The sequence below is a fragment of the Lontra canadensis genome, unplaced genomic scaffold, assembly GCF_010015895.1.
Source record: "Lontra canadensis isolate GAN:19392208 unplaced genomic scaffold, GSC_riverotter_1.0 scaffold66, whole genome shotgun sequence".
Classification (NCBI taxonomy): domain Eukaryota; kingdom Metazoa; phylum Chordata; class Mammalia; order Carnivora; family Mustelidae; genus Lontra; species Lontra canadensis.
This window is the reverse complement of record NW_022631060.1, coordinates 6778187-6797628: the sequence shown is the minus strand read 5'-3', so window position 1 is coordinate 6797628 and position 19442 is coordinate 6778187. Positions and strand designations below refer to the sequence as shown.

The window sequence follows — 19442 nt, the reverse complement described above, 5'->3', positions numbered from 1 at the left end:
CACCACGTCATTGCTTCCCTGAATTCTTCCAGCTAGAGGAACTGTGGCCCCAGACCTGTGGATGCCCAGGACTGCATGGGCTGTGAACTGGTGCCTGGGTCCTCCTTTGGGAGGTGCGGCCAGAGGCTTCACAGCCCTGGCCTCATCCGGTGGGAGATCTGTGAGGCTTTAGCATGGGTTAGCGGGTTAGGGTGGTCCCGAGAGGCCCTCGGCCCCCAGCAGGGGCCTATGGCAGGGAGGGCTGGGTGAGGTACGTGGGCAGGAAGCGGAAGCGCCCAGGGAGCCCCAGCTGCAGCTGAGCGCACCAGAGCTCACTTCCACTCAACGCGGCCAGAGCTGGTGGCAGGCGCCCAGGCACCGAGGCCGGCGGACTGATGGTGAGCACGGGAGCCTGCTGGGTCCTACGGTGGGGGCCATAGGAGGTCACAGCTGGAATGTCTGGGCCCTGGGCGCTAAGGGAGGACCCCCATACTGGGGCCCAGGAGCAGAAGCAGTCAGTCAAGGGCAGAGATGGGAGACCCAGGGCAAGCATGGGGCAGAAGCTGGGCCTTCCTCTCACCTTGCCTCAGAGGCGGGCCCCCTGGGACTCAGGGTGTGCCCCCAGCACCCCTCTCCAGGTCTGGCCCTGCTTCAGGAACCTCTGATAGACCCTCTCACCTGTTCTGCTGGTGAGCTGGGACCTGGGCACAGAACCTACCTGCATCCCTGAAGCCCGAGCGAACAGAGCCCGGGGAGAAGGGGAGTCTTGCCCGAATCTCAGCCCCCCCTCCCCCCCACCTCCCACCTGCCTTGTTCCGACCGCAGGCTTCCTCTGGTAGCGGCACCCGCCTCCCCCAGCCCCAGGCCCTGCGAGCCTGAGGCCCCCAGAGACGGGAGTTGAACGGAAATGCTGCAGCTGGGGCCGTCCCGTGGGTGGGAGAGGAAGAGGGGCTTCAGGGACGCCCCCCCCATCCTGAGACCTGACCAAGTGGAGGGTAAACAGTTGTCTCAGAGTTGGCCCCTCCATTCCCACGCCTCAGGAAGAGCAGATTCCCTTCTTCCCTCCCAATGCATCTAGCGCCCGCCCCACTGTCAGTCTTGACACGTCTCACCAGTGTTTGCTGAGCACCTACTGTGTGTGCCAGAAATGGTAGTGCTTAAGCCTGAAAGATCCCTGTGCCCTTGCCGCTTGCTCTGATGGGGCAGATGAGGCAGGCTGTGTGAGGAGTACCAGGGTGAGGAAAGCAGAGCCAGGCTGGGCCCGGCCGCAGAGGGGAGAGGCCGGCAGTACTTCATGCCAAGGTGAGCCAGCAGCAGTGTGGCTCTCAGAGGATGGAGCATTCTGGGTGGAGGGAACAGCCAGCACGTGGGCCCCTGGCAGGCACCCGCTCATGGAACGCAGCTGGGGTGGCAAAGGCAGGGGTCAGAGGCTCCAGAGCCACAGCTCAAAGGACCAGGGCCTTGTAGACCCAGTAAGAACGTGGGTCCTTCTGCTCACTGGTCCCCATTTTGCCCAAGAGGCAGCTGAGGACCCAGTCATGTGGCCTATCCGCCCCCAGCCCCGGTGACGCGCCCCTGCCTGTCTCCCCACAGGACCTGCCCTGTGCCCTAGGGCTCGGGACACTGCTGGCCCTGCCAGGGGTCCTGGGCTCGGGCGGCAGTGCTGAGGACAGTGAGGGTTCCAACTCCGTCACTGTCGTCGTGCTGCTGCTGCTGCTCCTGCTGTTGGCCACCGGCCTGGCGCTGGCCTGGTGCCGCCTCAGCCGGGACTCAGGGGGCTACTACCACCCGGCCCGCCTGGGCGCCGCGCTGTGGGGCCGCACCCGCCGCCTCCTTTGGGCCAGCCCGCCGGGCCGCTGGCTCCGGGCTCGGGCCAAGCTGGAGTCGCCCGACGAGGACCCCGAGCAGCCGCAGGACAGGCAGGATGTGGAAGAAGACTACCACCTGGCCGGCGGCCTGGAGGACACAGAGTCCCTGGAGGAGGAGCAGCAGGCAGGAGAGGGGCCCGGCCCCCAGCAGGCCCCAGAGCCAGCTGACGAAGCATGTGACAGTAACATCGAAGGGGGCCTGGGCCTCAGATCCCAGGGGCCGGCGGGCTCGGGGGGCAGCGCTGAGGCCCTGCTGAGCGACCTGCACGCCTTCGCCGGCAGCGCGGCCTGGGACGACAGCGCCGAAGCGGCAGGGGGCCAGGGCCTCCACGTCACCGCTCTGTAAGAGCCAACGGGGTGGGCCACCCCCGTCACCGTACCTGTGTCCCGAGCTGTCCCGGACCCAGCATCACCCACACCCCCTCCCCATGAAGAGTCTCAGATCACCGCTCCCCTAGCAGTTCTGTCCCCAAAGCTCTGCGGCCCTATTCCCACCAGGAAGGGACACTGGGCAGCCATCTGAAATAAAACCCCTCCAGCCCCGAGGCTCTGTGGTCCTATAGTGACCCTCCCCGTCTCTGAGCAGGGGCTCCTCCTGATACAAGCCGCCCGCCCACAATCCTGCCCCCAGAAGTCCAAGAAAGAGCCAGGTCAGTGTCATGATTCAATATTTTAATTCTTCAAGGGCACAGCTCAACTGCAGGCCAGTTGGGCGGCGAGGCCACTCCCCTAACAGCCAGAGCCTGTGGCCCTTCGTGGGCTTGGTTCAGAGGGACAGCCACCCCCAGCAGAGACACCCTCTCACACACACTCACTCCTGTACTCCTAGACCCATCTCCAGGTCTCTCGAACTGGCCCAGGGTCCCACCTACTCTCAGAGCCCCCCATCCTCTTAGCGCCCTGGGCGCCCACGGCCCCTCTTAGACTTCTTGGTCCCTGAGGGGGGTCGGATGGGGAGGGGGGGCAGAGCTTGAGGGGGGTGGTGGCGGGAGAGGGGCGAGAGGGGGCTCCGTGGGCTCCAGTGGGCCAGAGCTGGGCCGGAATCCCTCAAAGGGCGAGAACTTCAGGGGGCTGCGGGGGAAACCAAGGCTGAGTCAGCCTGGACCGGCCCTGGGGTCAGAGGGCCGACACTGCCCAGCCCGCCCCACCTAGGCACAGAGGCTGTGAGGTCAAGTGCCCAGCCAAGCAGCCCCTGCCACAAGGGGTCCCCAGGGTTGGGTGGGAAAACACAGACGAGCGCCAAGAGGCAGCCCTAGGGTGGGCTAGTAGAGCCAAGCCCGAACCGGCCTCCCGCCCCAGCTGCACACTCTCCCCTGTGCCCTGCGGTACCTGACTGGGGTCCGGGGGCTGCTGTTGAGGCGCCTGGGGGAGCGCAGCTTAGGCTGAAAGGAGAAGCCCTCCTTGATGCTGTCCAGGACAGAGGGGGCCACATATGTGAAGCCCTGGGGGGACGGATGGCACTCAGTGTCCGCCACTCCTTCACCACAATCCTGCCCAGGCCCCCATAACCCTCAGGCCACCCATGATCTCACCAAGAAGGCCTGGTTGGCGCTCTCGCTGAGGGCCGTGTCGTCAGGACTGTCCACCGGCGTCTGCCGTGTGAAGTGGGTGTCGAACTGGCTCACGTCCTCCTCTGACTGCTGTGGGCAGACCCGCGCGGCAAGGAGGGGTCAGGGGGCATCCGAGATGGGTCCTCCACCTGCCCCCGGACCATCAGGTCCTCCATTTACCAGAGACGGCCTGATAGGAGGGTCGACGCGGCGAGCCAGGAGGTCGTCCCAGTTAATGTGCCGGAAAAAAGGGTGCCTCTGTGGGTACAGAGCCCCCAAGCATCCCGTCATTTCCACCTCCTTGGCTCACAGAGCAACTCCCTGTGCCCTAAGGCCTTGCCTGCCTCCTGTTGCCTTTGGGGGCTCCACCCTGCCCCCTCCTGGGGCTCCCAAACCCACCTGCACATCAGCAGCGTCCCCGGGGCCACCCCCAATCCGCTGGCTGGGATTCCGTTTCAGAAACTGCAGGGCAAGGGCAGAGGGTGAGGCCCTGGGGGAGAGACACTGACTGTGTGTTCCTCCAGGTTCCTCGGGGTGGGCTGGGTGAGGAAGGTGAGAGCTGTGTGTGTGTGTGTGTGTGCGCGCGCGCGCATGTGTGCACGCACGTGTGTGTGGGGGGGGGGGAGGGCCTCTGGAGTGTGGTCCCTACCTACAGACAACCTTAGGCCTTCCAAGGTTTGGTGTGATGGGCCCTTCTGCATGAAGCATTCACAAAGGCACCCGGTCACGGGCATCACTCCAGGGCCCTGCCGTGGGGTCCGATCTCTGAGCCTAGCTGCCCACTTTTACCCCCAGTGAATGCCTTCTCAGTGGGAGAACAACTAGCTCATCGTGAATGAACGTTCTGCTGATTAGGACCCGGGACTAGGGATCTGTGCAACAAGGTCAGCAGCTGGTGTGCAAAAGAGTGAGTGCCCCAGCTCGGCACTGTGGACCCCAAAGCCAGTGCTCCTTCATCCCCAAGGCATACTGTGCAGGCAGGGAGCCCAGAGAAACTCAGGATTCCAGGCGGGGCCTAAAAGACACTGGGGCCTAGGGACCACAGACAGAGGAAACCCACCTTTTTGACAAGGTCCCGGGCATCCGGGGTGAGGTAGGGGGGTAGTGCCAGCTTCCCTTTGATGATCTTGTCCATTGTCTTCTTCCGGTTCTCTGCCGTGAAGGGTGGCTGGAGAAGGCAGGGGGTGAGAGGAGACTTGCGGGCCTCCCCCCAAGCCCTGGCCCAGCCCTGGGATGGGGACCCCCTCCCACCACCCTCTCCCACCACCCCAAGGAGGCTGGACTTGCCGAGCCGGTGAGCATGTCATACATCAGGGCGCCCAGGCTCCACCAGTCCACCGCCCGGTTGTGGCCACTGCGCACCAGAATCTCAGGGGCCCTGGGGGCCAGGGGAAACCATTGGTCGGGCTGGGCCCTTCCTGCCAGTGATCCCAATCCCTGGTCCCAGCCAGCTGCCGCTTACATGTACTCAATGGTGCCACAGAAAGTGTGGGTGACCGCATCCTCGTGGATTGACTCCTTGCAGAGTCCGAAGTCTGTCAGTTTGATGTGGCCTGAGGCGGATATTGCGGGGGGGGGGGGGGGGGGGTGGTCAGGGCCCACCACGTGGTGCTCCTCAGCCCTCCCTGCAGGTTCCGACCCGGAGGTGCAGGTGTGCGGGTGGGGGAGGGGTGCACGCATGCGCACCCTGGCTGTTGAGCATGATGTTCTCGGGTTTGAGGTCCCGGTAGATGATGCCTTGGGAGTGCAGGTGGCCCAGGGCCAGTGTGATCTCTGCCAGGTAGAAACTGCAGAGACAGGACAGGGTGAAGGCAAGGGTAGGCGTGCGGCTGTGCTCGGGGTGAGGGGAATCCCTGCAGCCCCTCCAGAGAGGCAGGAAGTACTACCTACCAGGCTGTGTCTTCCAGGAAGATGCCCTCTCGCTCCAGATGCGTGAAGAGCTCACCGCCTGTGACACAAACACGTCAGCAGCTGTGTGCTGGGAACCAGCACCTTTGCTCTCGGAGTCTCGGTTTCTTCTTGGGGAGAGTGGGGCTCATAATTCCGGCCCTACCTGCCTCACAGAGCTGCCGTGGGGACTCAATTCAATTCAGCAAACATCTACCGACGCCTACTCGGTGTCTGGCCCTGTGCTGGGCGACGCTGGGGACACAGAGATGAGGCGACCCAGCCACTGCCCTCAGGACGCTCAGTCTAACGGGGAGACAGACATGCACAGAGGGGCTCCAACAGGCCAGACCGAGGCAAGGGCTCCAAGAGCTTCGTGCAAAAAATCTCACAGAGGAGGCAAAATGACTCCCAACGTGAGGGGATGCAGCCCGCGGTAACGGTGAGAATCGAGGGGGCACTGAGAGGGACATGGGGACTGGAGCTCACAGGCTCATCTGTGCAGACAGGACCTGGCGGGAAGCGGGCCCAACCACTTCATGGCCAACAGGGGGCACCAGGCCAAGGAGGCCAGGCTTCATGGGGCAGTTACAAGGAGCCGTGGGATTGTGAGTAGGAGCGTTGGGGACAATTCCCGTGCTGAGACGACGACCCTGAGAGTTCATGGAAGAAAGTGAGCTGAAGGCCTCAGGCCCAGTTAGGAAACCTGACCCGTGCCCTCCCCTCAGGAGAGTGGAGAGGATGGAGGACACTGCCGAGAATGAACCAGCAGGATCTGGGACCCGACTCAACACAGGGCACGCAGGAGAGAGGAACAGGCCAGGAACGGGTAGTGGAAATGGACAAAACAAGCCACTGGATTTCCGTACAAACTCCCGCCGTTCCCGTCCACCCCCAATACAGGTGAGGGACACAATAGGTGCTGGACAGACGTTTGCTGAATGAATGAATGAAGGGACGGATAGACACATGGATGGATGGGTATGGGGGCCCCCTAGCCATTCTACACACCACATCTCTCCGGGCTTTCCCCAGAGCTCCCAGTGCTTCCTGGCTGGTTCCCTGGCCCTGGTTCCCTGGCTGGGCCCCCGCTCATACCACTGAGGCACTCGAGGATGAGGTAGAGTTTGCCACCAGTCTGGAAGGCATAGGCCAGTTCCACAATGAAGGGGTGCTTCACTGACTCTAGAATGTTCCGTTCAGCCCGCGTGTGTGCTGTGTCCTTGGCGTTGCGCACAATTTTGGCCTGAAGAGGCGGGGATCAATCAGAAAATGGGCACCTTGGGCTCCTTTAGTCCCTCCTGCCATTACCCTTCTGCCACCCTTTATCACTCCATTCTATCTCTCCGTAATCCTGCTACCAGTGGTCATCCTTCTCAAGGACTGATTTATCCTCTAGAGGTACCTCTCCACTTGGGACTAATGACATTTTGGGCAGGTAATTCTTTGCCGTGGGTGCTGTCTCGTACATTGCAGGATGTTGAACAGCAGCCCTGGCCTCTACCCACTGGATGCCAGTAGCGCCCCTATTTATTTAGTTGTGACTCAGAAACATAGAGGCAAAATTGCCCACGGCTGGGAATTACCACAAAACAACATAACCACAACTGACAATAAACCAGCCAATGCCCAAGCCAGGGGCCAGGTCCTCCACCGCGTTCACTACCGTCTTCCGGAAGCCTGAAGTCGTGCCTGGAGAACGGCGGCCACCAAGCGAGGATGTGTCGGCTGGACACATGACTCACCTTCCTCAGTACTTTCATGGCATATATTTTGCCCGAGTTGGTGCCTTGCACTTTTCGCACTTGGAACACCTGTAGGGCAGGGGAGACAGGATCAACCTCCTTCTCCACATCCTTCCTTCAAAAAGCTCCACCCTGAAGCTCTGGCACTGAGACCCAGAGGCCGAGGCCCACCCAAGGGTGGGGCAGTAAAGATGTCAAGTCTGATTCTGAGAGGATCTGTCTTTCCCTCCTTTACATTTTTACCTCAGCGTTCTACGGAGGCTCAGCTGATTTATAAGTCTAATTCGTTTTGAGACCCTTTGCTGCTGCAAGACGGGGGCAGGGAGACCAGGGAGGACCGAGGGCCAGTACCTTGCCATAGCCCCCCTTGCCCAGCACACGCAGCAGCTCGAAGCAGTGGGGCCCGATGCGCTCAGGGCCCAGGTTCACACTGGTCTCGGTCAGCTCCACCTCCTCACAGCGTCCCACAGGCCTACTGACACAAGAGTTAAAGGGGGCAAGGCTCCAGGACTCCCCGCATCTCCCTCCCCAGCCCATACCCTCCTCCCCCAACACAACCCTCACTCACTCCAGGCCAGCCGCCCTCGACTCGGCAAGGGGACACACGTCCTGTGAGAAACCGAGGGGTAAGAGCCAAGGAAGGCACCGGGATTCCCCCCCGCCCAACCCCGCCTCAAGCTGGACTAGTTGGCCCAGGAGAGGAGGGGTCAGGAATGGGAACTGGCGGGCGATGGGCCAGCACTGGGGAGGAGAGGCCGAGAGCAGAAAAGGGAGAACCAGGGTAAGGGCTGGGGCCTGGAAGACAGGTCCGGGTTAGTGAGGGTGGGTCAGAGCTTAACAGGGGCCGGGCTCTGAGATGCTCTCGCTGGGGGAAGCCAGGGCGATTCCACCGCCTGGAGGATGGGATCGGCTCCGGGATCGAGCCGTGCCCGGGAGGACCACTCACCGAGGGGCTCGACTCTGGCTCACCCTCGCTGCCTTCCTCCGTCTCCAGGTCCAGGTCAAACACGGCCGCCATAGCGGCGCGGCCCGGGGGGCCCCTCGGCCAGTGCTTGGCCGCGCTCAGACTGACAGCCCCGGGGGCGGGGTGGGGGGGGGGAGTTGTATGTTATCACTCCGCGACTGGGACCGCGGCCGCGCGCGCCGATGACGCAGGAGCCCGCCCACCCACCATCGGGTGGGGCGGGAAGATGGCGCCTGGCGCAAGGCCTCTCGGGAACTGTAGTTGCACAGCGCCGGGCTGCCGACGCTGGTTTAACATCCGTTGACCAGACCCTCACTCGTCCCAGCACTGTTTCCCGGAAGCGGCACAGGACAAGGGCGGCCTGGAAGGCGCTCATCTTGGTTCTGGGAAGAGTTTGAGTTTGGATGGGACAGAAACACATGCAGATATGGGTGTAAACTTTATCCCCACCCCTGTTAAAGCCGTGCGCCAGCTGGGTGGCTGGGTGCTGGCTGGGGGGCGAAAAGCGGGTCGCGTCTCTCTGTTCGCCCCTGAGAGACGACTGCATCACAGTCTTCCTAATGTGACACCTGTCTCAAGGACCCCGTATCAGAGCATTTACTGGGTGATTGCTCAGGTCACGGCTGGGCTTTTTTGCCAGGTTTTTGGGTCTCATTGACTCACCTGTAAATATGGGTTTGTGCTGGAGTTTGCTACGTTGCCAGTTTAAGTACATTTAGTCATCTTGCTACCTAGTACAGAATAGGCACTTAATAAAACTTTGTTAAGATAATAAATAAATGAATACACCAAACCTGGTCTGTGACTTTAGATATGAGCATGGATTCTCATTGAATGGGGCTCTGTAGGGGTGAATTCTGGCTACATTAGGTCTTGGATAGAGTTCTGACTGTTGTTGGAGGCTGTCTGGATGTGCATTCCAGCCGCATGGGGAGGCTAAATATGAACTCAGTTGGACAGAACCCAGGCTGGAGGAGGGTTATTTGATTGGATGTGGCCCTCTGGTTGTAATTCCACCCTCCAGAGACCCTCAGGTTTGGGTCCTGTTGTGAGTGACCATGGCAGGCCCCTGCTCACGGTCAACACAGAGGCCTGGCCAGTATGGTGTTTATCCTTAGTGTCAGAGGCTACAGGTATCCCTTAGCCACCTCTCCCTCCTCTCTTCCCCAATTCCCATCTAAGCTGAGTCTGAGGGGAGCTGTCCAAGTCTTGAGAACCAGATGCTAGACCTTTCATTAGTTCATAAGCCTTTATTTGGAGAGGGATGCTTGCGGAGCTGGCCACAACTCCCAGGCTGCACAGGGGCAGAGTTATTGGGACAGACTCCCCAGAATCAGGAAGGGAGTGCAGACTTTCCTATGCCAGTGCTGGTTAGTTATGCCAGAGGCCAATGTACCAAAGCTTGGTGGACAAGGTGGGCGCTGCCTGGGAGGGGGTGTTCCCTCATCTTAAGGCCACATATGAATGAGGGCAGGGAGCTGAGTGTGGTTTAGGAGTGGAGCGGGCACATAAGACTTAGTAAAAGTGGAAACCTGGACCTTGTAGCTTGTCCCTTGACTCCCTGGCTACTGTGGTACGACCTTGAGGCAGTGATTGTTCCTGTCTGAGCCTGTTTCCTCATCCGTAGAATGGGGCAATGGTGTCTACTTGGAGAGGAGATGGTTCCTGCTGATCCCAGGTCCCCTGCTTCTACTGCTCAGGCCCAACGAGGCAGGCAGGGCACTGCCAAAAGTTGTCAGTGGGCTCTGGAAATATCCTGGGATTTGCTAAATGAGGGTTGAGGACAGGCCATTTTATCTCAGGTTTTTGTGGGATTTGTCCAAGGCCAGAGGCCCAACTTCTCTCTTCCTGCAGGGTGCTAAGTTTGGGCCCATTCCCACCTCCCTGTGGTGTGTGTGTGCATGTGCACAGCTGTTGTTGCTTCTCTGTGACTAGACTCGTGGGGCAGGACTGGGGCGTTCGGGCCGAACTGACAGCAAGAGGGGCCAGTGGACCCCCAACATACTTTCTTTTATGGCCCTTAAGCTCGGGAGGCCTTCGTGTCAAATGGCCCTGACACTCTGGAACAGCCATGAGGCCTTGAGGGTGGGCCAAGCCAGGGTTGGGGCAGGGGTCCGGGGAGAGAGAGGCACTATTTGAAGTGGGACAGGAAGTGGGCAACCGGGTAGTGGGGCCCATCGATGCCCAGACCCTGGCAGAGGCCCAGCAGGCGGAGGCGAGCCTCAGCCGGGCTCTCCCCAGCACAGGCCACGCTGCAGTAGGGCTCCTCGTACTCGCCCGGCACCAGGATATCCTCCAGCAAATTGAGGCGCAACAGGCCCTGGTCGTGGAGAGCCTGCAGGGTCTCGCGGCTGGCGGTGGAACTCAGCACCTGCTGATGCTGGGACACCAGGCACATGACCCCCACCAGGTGACCACGGGCCCGTGGGTGGGTAGGCAAGGCAGGCCGCAGGCCGCAGGCCACCATCGCTGCTGCCAGCAGCAGGTCCACACCATAGAGCTCCAGGATCCAGTCTCTCAGGTAGAAGCCGCCCATGCGGGGGTTGATCTCGATCAGTTTTGGCCCAGCCTGGGTCAGCTTGAGCTCCACATTGAACACCCCATCCAGCAGCCCACAGCCCAGGCAACAGCGGAAGGCTGCCTGCACCAGCTGGGCCTCCTGCTCCAGGGCCAGCCCGGTGGGCATGCAGGCTGCTGTCTCCGTGAAGCCAGGCAGCCTCGTGGGGCCGTTATCGGAGACGAAGGCGGCCAGCAGGCGCCCTCCGAACAGCACCAGGTCCACGTCATGCTCGGTGCCCTCGACGAACTCCATCAGCAGCATGGCGTTGCCCCAGCCCAGCCCAATGCCGGGGTGGTCGGCCTCCCCCTGCAGGTCACGGGCGATCCGGGAAAAGTGTTCGTGGCACTGTGGCGCGTCCTCCACCAGCCGCACACCCACCGCACCCGCCCCGAACTCCAGCTTCATGACGCCGGGCAGTGGCACCTGGTGGACAGCCCTCTCCACGTCGGCCTCGCTCTCCAGCGGGCAGCAGGGCACGGCGTGCAGGGAGGGCGCGGGCCAAGGGGGCCCGTGGCAGCGCAGCAGGTGCAGCTGGGTGCAGCTCTTCTGCTTGGCCAAGCGCATGGCAGCCGGGGGGCTGCAGGGAAGCCCCAGCTCCTGGCAGAGCAAGGCCGTGAGCACAAGGCAGTCGTCCCAGTAGGAGAAGCAGCCATCCAGCTGCAGGCCACGGGCCCGCACCAGCTCCGCCAGCGACCGTGCGTTCTCTTCGTCCCGCCGGTGCTCTGTCACATCGAAATGGATGAAAGTCTGCACCAGCTGGGATGCAAAATGGTTGGGGTCCGACTCCACCAGGTGCAGCTGCGGAAACCACCAGGGCCCAACACATCCAGCTCAGCCCATGCTGGTTGCTGGGGCGACCGGATGGGGCACAGAGCATGGTTTGGGCCCTCAGGGGAGACAGACTTGCCAGCTCTAGGGGGCTCAAAAAATATTCGTTGATGACTGACTAAATGGCAGGTGCCAAGTTTGCACATCCAACCCAGCCTGGAGGGAGGGAAGGCAGCTGAAAGGAGACAATGCTTAGGCCAGGAGCTGAGTAAGACTCAGCCAGAGGAGACTGCGGCAGGAGGGAGAAGGTGTGATCTGGGCAGGAGGGGGCTGGAGCAAAGGGGGGGGGCTCCTGGGCTCATTCTCTGACCAGAGCTTGTAGGGAAACTACCAGGGCTGGGAATTGAGACAGGTGGCCTGGTGTCTTGGGACATCATCCTCTTGGTTGTCATTCACCCAAACAGTTCTGACCCTGGGGGTGCCCATGGAGGAATCCAGTGGGGCCCTGAACCCCAAATCTCACTGCCAGCTGGGGGAACACAGACCGAAAGCGGCTGCTTCCCAGGGCAGAGGGTGCTCCTGAAGAGACGGGAGCGTGGCTGGGAGCACTGGAACACTTGACAGCACGAAGAGGGGAAAGACATTCCAAGTGGAGAGCACAATGTGCAAGGCACAGAGTTAAGAGGCATGAGAATGGCTGGAAGGGTGAATTCCCAAGGGGGTGCTGTTGTACCATGGAAGAGGGGAGAGGAGGCCATTGTGGTAGATTAGGGCCGTGAAGAACCTGACCTCTGTTTTCTTATCTGTTCCATAGCGGATAAGAACATCTACTCTGCTGGCATGGCTTCAGATTCTTTAATATGAGGCCACTGCTGTGAACTTGATTCAGGATCTGTAAGCTGCTCCCCAGCACCCTCCTCGAGCCCTCAGGAATTCAACCCCCAGGGGCCTGCCCTTCCTGCAGGATGGGGTCAGGCTCCTTAGCCTGGCATTCAATGTCCTGGTTCTGGTAGGAAACCTGAATGATGGCCTCAGCCCTCCTGCCCGTCTGCGCTGGACTCTTTTTGCCCTGGAGGGCTCTGTGCTCTCCCTGAGGTCTTATTTCACCGGGCTGGGACAGAATTCGACCAGAAGCCAAAAAGAATTTAAACTTCTGGGTGTCTCGGTCAGTTAAGCCTCTGCCTTCTGCTCAGGACGTTATCTCCAAGTCCTGGAAAGGAGCTCGGCTTCTCCCTTTCCCTCTGCTGCTCCCCCCACCCGCTGCTTGTGCTCTCTCACTCTCGCTCTCTCTCAAAAACTAAATAAAATCTTAAGAAAAAAAAAAAAAAAGTTTTGGGACGCCTGTCTGGCTCAGTCGGTAGGCGTCTGCCTTCCGCCCAGGTCTTGATTACAGGCTGCTGGGATCCAGCCCCCTATCAGGCTCCCTGCTTGGTGGGGAGCCTGCTTCTCCCTCTCCCACTCCCCTTGCTTGTGTTCCCTCTCTGGCTGTGTCCCTCTCTGTCAAATAAGTAAATAAAATCTTAAAAAAAAAAAAAAAAGTTTAGATTTCCAACCTGGGCGGGTCAGCGGGCCCCGGCCCTACTCCCGGGCTCTAGAGCGCCCAGCGGGCCCGCCCAGCGCAGACTCCGCCCCCAAAGATGCTGGCCCCGCCCCAAAGCCTTCTCCGCCCCAAAGCCTTCTCCGCCCCCGCGCCCAGGGCACGGCCTCCGCCACTGGGGCCCGGACTGCGCGCCGGCCCCGCCCCTCGCCCCGCCCACCTTGAGCCCGTAGTGGCGCGCGGCCTCCCACACGAACTTCTTGCTGACGCCGCCGGCGCCGATCAGCAGCAGCTGCTTGCCCTCCATGAGGTAGTGCGCGGACCGCCGCAGCATGGTCTCCACGAGCGGCGCGGCCGCCGCTTCCTCGGCCGCCGACCGCGGGCGCTGCGCGGCCCACAGCCCCTCGAGCGCGCCGCACGCCTCCAGACACGGGCCGCTGTTCAGCTCCAGGGCCACGGGGGTCAGCGCGCGGCCCTGCACCGTCAGCGCTAAGTCCACGCCTGGGCCGGGCCAGGGTCGCGGGCTCAGCACGGGCTGCCGTCCGGCACCCCCACGGCCTGCCGGTCCCCGCCCCGGGCGGTGCGCACTCACCGAGGAAGTCCGTGCGGGCCTGGCGCCCGCCGCGCTGCTCCGCGCTCAGGCCGGCCTCCAGGGCCAGCACTGCGGCCAGCGCGGCCTCGGCCACCGCCTTGACGCGCTGTCGCACGACCGCCACCTGCCCCGGCTCACCCAGGCCGCACCGGGCCAGTGCCACCTCCAGCGTCTGTGGCAAGGAGCTCTGGTGCCGCAGAGGCCGGTCCTCACGGCCCACGCTGCACACCACCTGGGCAGGGTGTGGCTGAGGGTGTGGGCCCAGGAGGAGCCGGCCCAGGACTCATGCACCCGCCACCTACCCCTATGCTGAGACCCAGGCCAGACCTCTCACTGGACATTCAAGTGGCCCAGGCCTCTGTGACTTCCGCCGCACAAACCACTTTCCCCGCCACCTGCCCCTCTGGTCCTTTAGACCCTAAGGGGACTCAACCCAGGCTTCCACCTGCGCCGGGGTCTCTCTGCTCCTTGGAGGTTCCAAACATGCTTGTTCCTAGCTCCTGCAGGCCTGGGGGCCTGTGCCACCCTGATGTGCCCCTCACCCCAGACCTCCATGAGGGCAGGGTTGAGAGACTCTGCCTCAGATTGGCTCAGAGCTGTGTTCCCAGGAGGATCCCCAAGCTTTCTTGAGTTCCCCAGCTTGGAGGCCTCTTCTACAGGACTCCAGACATGGGCCGTTCAGGGACCCTGGGTCAGCCTCTTCTGTGGGTAAGAGCTCCCTAGAAAGAGGATTCAGCCCTGGGCCCTGGTACCTGGTACCAGGCAGGGCTCCTGAGGTAGGAAGGGTGGAAAGGGAGGGGAAAAGCGTCAGACCCAGGAGTCTTCCTAGAGACCACCAGGACTCCCCCCAGAGGTTATGTCTTCTCTCTGCCTGGGGCCCTCAGCCCCTCATGAGGGCTGGGCTGGGGTGTGGTAGGGGGGTCAGGATCTAAACTTGGGCCAGGCTCACCTTGCTCAGCAGGGGCCTGTCACCCTGGGTCCGACAGACCACAGCGCAGATCCGCACAGCCAGCTCAGGGCCAGGTGGGGGACTGCCTGGAGAAAGACAGTGAGGCCTGAGCCTGGCACAGAGCAGCTGGGAGGGTAAACCGAGCTCCCACTGTGGGCTGGCCCAGGGGGTTCTCACCTGGGAAAGGCAGTCGGGCAGGTGGGCACACAGCCTCCACCAGGACACTCTCCTCCTCCTCCAGTTTCTCCAGCAGGGCCAGCACCGTGTCCGCCACTGCGCCCAGCTCCCCTCGCGGGTGCACACGCAGGGCCTGTCGCCCCCGCCACCGCCAGCCACTGAGCTTGACGGCCACCTGCAACAGGGAGGGGAAGGAGGTCTCCTTACCACCCCATGAACCTGTGGGGTACCAGAGGATCCAGTGTGTAAACGGAGGTAAGAAGGGAGGGGATTGCCACAGAGAGAGATGCCAGCAGTAGGACTCAAAGTTGGGGACAACTTTGCAGCAGGACCGGGTAACCATCCCTGCATCCCATCCTGCTGGCATCTGCACAGACCTCGGAGGCGGGAGCCTGTTACCTGCAGAGCATTACCCAGGGCACCAGAGTGCAGAAAAGCCCCTACTTCCTCCTTCACCAGTGTCTCCTGGCCCTCTTTGCCACTCAGCTCCACCAGCCGTAGGCCCGGGGTGGCCTCCCCTCCCCGCAGCAGGGCTGGTGGCTTATAGGTGAAAGCCAGGGTTGCTGGCACGGCCACACCACCCTGCTGAGCCAGCAGTCGCCTTGTCAGCAGCCTGTCCTCCAGCAGCCGGGCCAGCTCAGCCGAGGCTCCCGTGGGGCAGGTCAGGTCACGGGCAAGTTCAGCTGCCTCTCGACCCCGGCCAGGTCCCAGCCCCAGGCCCGCCAGGAAGTAGGTGGCTCGGCGTGGGGGGACAAAGTCATCCAGGAATGTCAGGCCCCCTGGGTGGAAGCTCACAGCCTTAGAGACCAGCAGGACCGCCTCGCCCGGCTGCCCGGGTGCTGGCACCTTCGTCAGCCAAGCAGGGGACAGGCAGAGGAGCATATTTCCTGTGGGCAGAGGGAAGAGGGTTGCTGGCCAGGGAAGGCTTAATGCCCCCATGCCCTCCACCTCCAGCCCGGGGCCCTGGGTAGTGGGGGGCAGCTGCTCCCGGAACCCACCCCCACTCAGAGCATGGCAGCTGGCCCAGTGGAATGCAGGCACTTGCCAGGGTTAGTGGGTATTTCGGGATGTGGCCGGGCCAGGCGAGGGCTGCCCTTTCCGTAGGAGCGGGTGGAGGAACATGGGCACATACTCACCCGGGCTCTGAACCCCACCCTCCAGGAGCACAGACAGAAAGGTGCTGGGGGATCCCAGAATGCATAAGGTCACCTCCGCACCAGGGCAGCCTGGGGGGGTGGGGGCGGGGAGAACATGGCCAAGCTCAAGAGGGGCTCCCCCGCTATCTTTCTGCCTACCCTTCCCTGCCCCATAGCCCCGCCCTCTCCATGCCCCCCACCCCACCCCATCCCTCGTCCCTCCGTCCCTCCGTCCCTCCGGTGTGGGCTGAGAAGGGCTGGAAAGGGAAAGGGAAGCTGCCTGCCCATCCCGCCCGGGTGAGGCTGGCTCCCTCCTCTCTCTAGCTAGCCTGGAAGGTACTGGAGGCTGAGTGACTGGAGACCTGGGTTCTAGCCTGGGCTCTGACATTGACTTTCTCTGTGACCCGTAGCCCCCATGCAGTGCAGTTGCTGGGGGTGGGAAGAGGGGGGAAAAATGTCCCTGTGCCTCAGTTTCCCAGTCCGTGATTTTCATGTATTCTAGCTGGGAACCCTCTGTCCACACACAACTTTTGTGGCCACCTGATCTATAGAACAGATATAAAAATAAATACAAATAAAACTGATAAAGCTGGGAAGCAGTTTTGGGTCCCATCTGTTAGCGGCTTCCACAGCAGCTCCCAAAACCCATCTATAGGAGCTCCAACTCCACAGAACCTAGATTACAAATCCCACGGCTGGGTCTTCTGGGGACAGGAGGGAAGCCTTGATCTCTGACTTTACCGGTGCCAGATGCCCTTTGAAACAATGCTTGCCTGCCTGAGGTTGACTGGCCTTGCCTCCCTGGCTTCGGATCCAGCCAGAGCCTGGGGGAAGGGGCTGACCTTGACAGGGATGGGAAGCAGGCTGGGCTGAGGGCACCTCCTCCCCGCCCCCCAGGGCTGCCCCCCTCCCTGGAGCCCCTGGGCACCTGTGCGGGGCACCTGGCTGCGGTCCTGGGTCTCCGGAAGGCCAGCTTGCTGCAGACAGCTCTGCAGGAGGCTGTAGCCGTAGACAGTCCAGGCCCGGGCCTCCGCCCCCTCGAGGGAGCCCTTGCAGTCCAGGCCCACGTCCTGGCGCCAGGAGCCAGGGAAGCAGCCTGGGGGCGGCAGGCCAGAGCCTCCTCCCCATGGACCCTCCTCTTCCTCCAGGTCCTTGGTGCCCAGGGGGCAGTCCCAGTCGGGACCCAGCAGATCCAGGGAGAGCTGAGTGGGGCAGAAGTGGTGGGTCTGGGGTAGAGCGAGCAAAGGGCCCATTAAGTCACTCAAGGGTATAAGCCCTCCACACCCCTAACCTTGGGCTATGTTCAGGGCAGACACTGTCCTAGGAACCAGGAGGGGATGGTATTGGATTAGGGGGTGAAGGCCTGTCACCAGGAACATGTAGGTAGGGGTGCTTTGCAAACTCCAGGTACAGTGCTCCAGAGGGGCTGGGGGGAAGGTAGAAAGCAATGTGCCGCTGGCTGGACCACTGCCCCCCATCCCACGCTGAGGTCTGTCCTAGCTTGGTTCGTAGGACTAGATGTACGTGTTGGTTTTGTTTGTTTTGTTCACTGAAGCAGTCCTAGCACACCATAGCTGCTCGGTAAACGCGGATTGAGAACAGGTGAACAACCAAGCAATCACTTGGGCTGCTCATTCCCCTCTGGCCTCAGCAACCTGTCTATCACCATCGGGGAGCTCTGCTGAGACCTGGATGTGTAGATGAAGCGTCCCATGGCCACCCAGGTAGGCCTTGAGGACCTACTGTGTGGCCAGCCCTGTGCAGTGCACTGGTAGGGGAAAAAGCTGGTGCCCTTTTTGCAGATGTTCTGAGTCACAGCAATGCTTTCTTTGGATGACATTTTACACCCCTGCCCCTCTCTGAGGCAGACTAACTCCCAATGAGGCTACTCAGACTCTGTGTGACCATAGGTGGGGACAGTAGTGGGCTTATCCTCCGGGGGACAGCCTGAGCAACCTTGGGTAAGTTACAAGGTTTCTTTGGCCTTGGAGGGCCTGGCACCTGCCCCGTCCCACCCCAGGAGACCAGTGAGGCTTAGCCTTCAGTCACGGGGATGCAGTGTGCTGCGTCCGGGAGGGCACGTCTGCGCCTGAGACCTGGGCTCGAATCCAGGCTGACCAGTTCAAATTCTGAGCCTTGTGCCTTCTCTTAGAAGGTGTGTTCCAAAAAGAAGAAGAAGGTGCGCGTCCCCTGAGAGCCCAGACCGTGCTCTCACTGCGATATCCCCAAGCCTAGAATGGTGTCAGTTGCATAGCAGGGGCTCAAGAGGTGTTGTGGAATGAATGACCGCCAAAGGGGACCACGTGCCCGTCCCCGAGGCTGCTGGGGGAGCCAGAAGTGCCCAGCCCGCAGCAGCTGCATGTCCCACGCACCCGGGGCCATAGGTCTGAGCTGTCTGCACAGGGGAGCCCCCAGGGTGAGGCTTTTGGGTGCCAAACGCTGCCCTCTGAGCCCTCCCTCTGACAAGGGGCTTGGGCCTTTTGAGGGGAAGGAGCAGAGGAGACTCACCATCTTACAGGTGCAGTGGCTGAGAGACTGATGGCAGAGACAGAAAGAGACAAAGGAGGGAGTCAGGGCAGCGTGGTCTGCACCCCATTGCCCAGCCCCTAAGACTCTGGAACAGAGAGGTGGCTGACAAGTCCCGAGCGTCCTGACCCTGGCATGTGTCCAAAGCTGCCCCACCCCCAACCCAAGGGGGTGGGATTTCTGCGGCCCGGACCCCGGGGGTCCTGCCCACCCCCACCTCCAGAGCTCAAGCCTTGCGGGTTGCGCCAGGCCCCATTGGGGTCCTAGCATCCCGCCCTTCCAGCGGGGGGCGCGCTGGGTCCGCACGGCCCCTGGCGCCTGGCCCCTGGCCCCCCTCCCTGGCTCTCCTGGGGGTGCGGGCAGGAGCCGGGGTACCTGGAGGGCTGCAGCGGCTCGGCGGGGCAGGCGGGCGGCGCGCAGCGGCGGGGGTTTGGCTGCGGCAGTGGCGGCGGCACAGCGGGAGCGGGCGGCGCCGCTTTATATAGAAGCGACCGGGGCATGCCCAGTGCGGGGCGGGGGCGGCGCGGGGCCCCGGCCGGCACCCGCTCCGGTGCAGACACCCGCCACCCAGCCCGACACCTGGGCTCCGGGTGAAGCCTGGAGTGAGGGCAGACCAAGGGAAACAGGATCACAGCCGCAGGGCTGTGGCGAGGGACAGAGGGACAGAGACAGAGAGTCCGGAATGGAAGCGGGATGGAAGAAAGGGAGCCGGAGAGAGGAGGAGGGGAGGAGGAGAGCAGGAGAGGGCAGAGAGGGGTGTCAGGGCTGCCCTTGGCCTTTGGGGGTGGGGTGGCCAGGAGATTAGTCAGGGCACAGGATCTGGAGTCCTGCCCCTGGATGGAGTCCTGAGCGCCCTAGCACACCCAGCCCCCAGCAGCCGGCCTCAGCCATGAGCACTGTGCCCTAAGCCAGACTCTCCCAGAAAGGCCGGGTTGAACGGGGGTCCCTGTACCTCTGTGGGGCTCCTGCCTCACCTCTCCTGGCCCCCGTCAGAGTGGGGATCAGTCAGTAAGAGGACCCCACAAGAGCAGGCCCAGTTTCCCAGGAGACCCTACGCCCTGCAGGGGGCCAAGAGGGAAGGGGGTGCCCAAGCTGCAGGGTTCCAGTGGATGTGAGCCCAGGAAAGGGGGTGTGTACTGGGTCTGTCTTGCCCATTGACACCCACGTCTGCTGGACGTGCCTGCAGTGACACCCAGTCTCCCCA

The 19442-nt window shown here is 62.1% G+C and overlaps 3 protein-coding genes across 11 annotated transcripts; 1 reads left to right on the top strand and 2 right to left on the bottom strand.

Moving 5' to 3' along the window:
* Positions 1-246: 246 nt before the first annotated feature.
* Positions 247-2393, top strand: PTPRCAP (protein tyrosine phosphatase receptor type C associated protein). Its single transcript, XM_032879639.1, has 2 exons — positions 247-377; positions 1573-2393. Exons 1-2 carry the CDS (start codon positions 375-377, stop codon positions 2191-2193), a joined length of 624 nt encoding a protein of 207 aa, XP_032735530.1. The 5' UTR covers positions 247-374; the 3' UTR covers positions 2194-2393.
* A 99-nt stretch (positions 2394-2492) lies between these two features.
* Positions 2493-8113, bottom strand: RPS6KB2 (ribosomal protein S6 kinase B2). 3 transcript variants are annotated; one of them, XM_032879635.1, is made up of 15 exons: positions 7976-8113; positions 7598-7638; positions 7381-7504; positions 7030-7098; positions 6383-6530; positions 5288-5345; positions 5084-5184; positions 4860-4950; positions 4685-4775; positions 4458-4565; positions 3797-3859; positions 3578-3655; positions 3380-3487; positions 3177-3289; positions 2493-2918 (listed from the first exon to the last, which is right to left on the bottom strand). In XM_032879635.1, exons 1-15 carry the CDS (start codon positions 8045-8047, stop codon positions 2768-2770), a joined length of 1416 nt encoding a protein of 471 aa, XP_032735526.1. In that variant the 5' UTR covers positions 8048-8113; the 3' UTR covers positions 2493-2767. The 3 variants fall into 3 exon arrangements, with proteins under 3 accessions (XP_032735526.1, XP_032735527.1, XP_032735528.1); XM_032879636.1 differs by having other exon boundaries at positions 7381-7501; XM_032879637.1 differs by lacking the exon at positions 3797-3859.
* A 1879-nt stretch (positions 8114-9992) lies between these two features.
* CARNS1 (carnosine synthase 1) lies at positions 9993-18779 on the bottom strand. Of its 7 annotated transcripts, none has more exons than XM_032879632.1 (10): positions 18614-18660; positions 18221-18247; positions 16641-16938; positions 15713-15802; positions 14976-15463; positions 14577-14751; positions 14400-14485; positions 13451-13682; positions 13079-13359; positions 9993-11351 (listed from the first exon to the last, which is right to left on the bottom strand). In XM_032879632.1, exons 2-10 carry the CDS (start codon positions 18221-18223, stop codon positions 10125-10127), a joined length of 2880 nt encoding a protein of 959 aa, XP_032735523.1. In that variant the 5' UTR covers positions 18224-18247; positions 18614-18660; the 3' UTR covers positions 9993-10124. The 7 variants fall into 7 exon arrangements, with proteins under 7 accessions (XP_032735523.1, XP_032735520.1, XP_032735521.1 ...); XM_032879629.1 differs by having other exon boundaries at positions 16641-16914; positions 18614-18657; XM_032879630.1 differs by lacking the exon at positions 16641-16938 and having other exon boundaries at positions 18614-18663.
* Between the last annotated feature and the right edge of the window lie 663 nt (positions 18780-19442).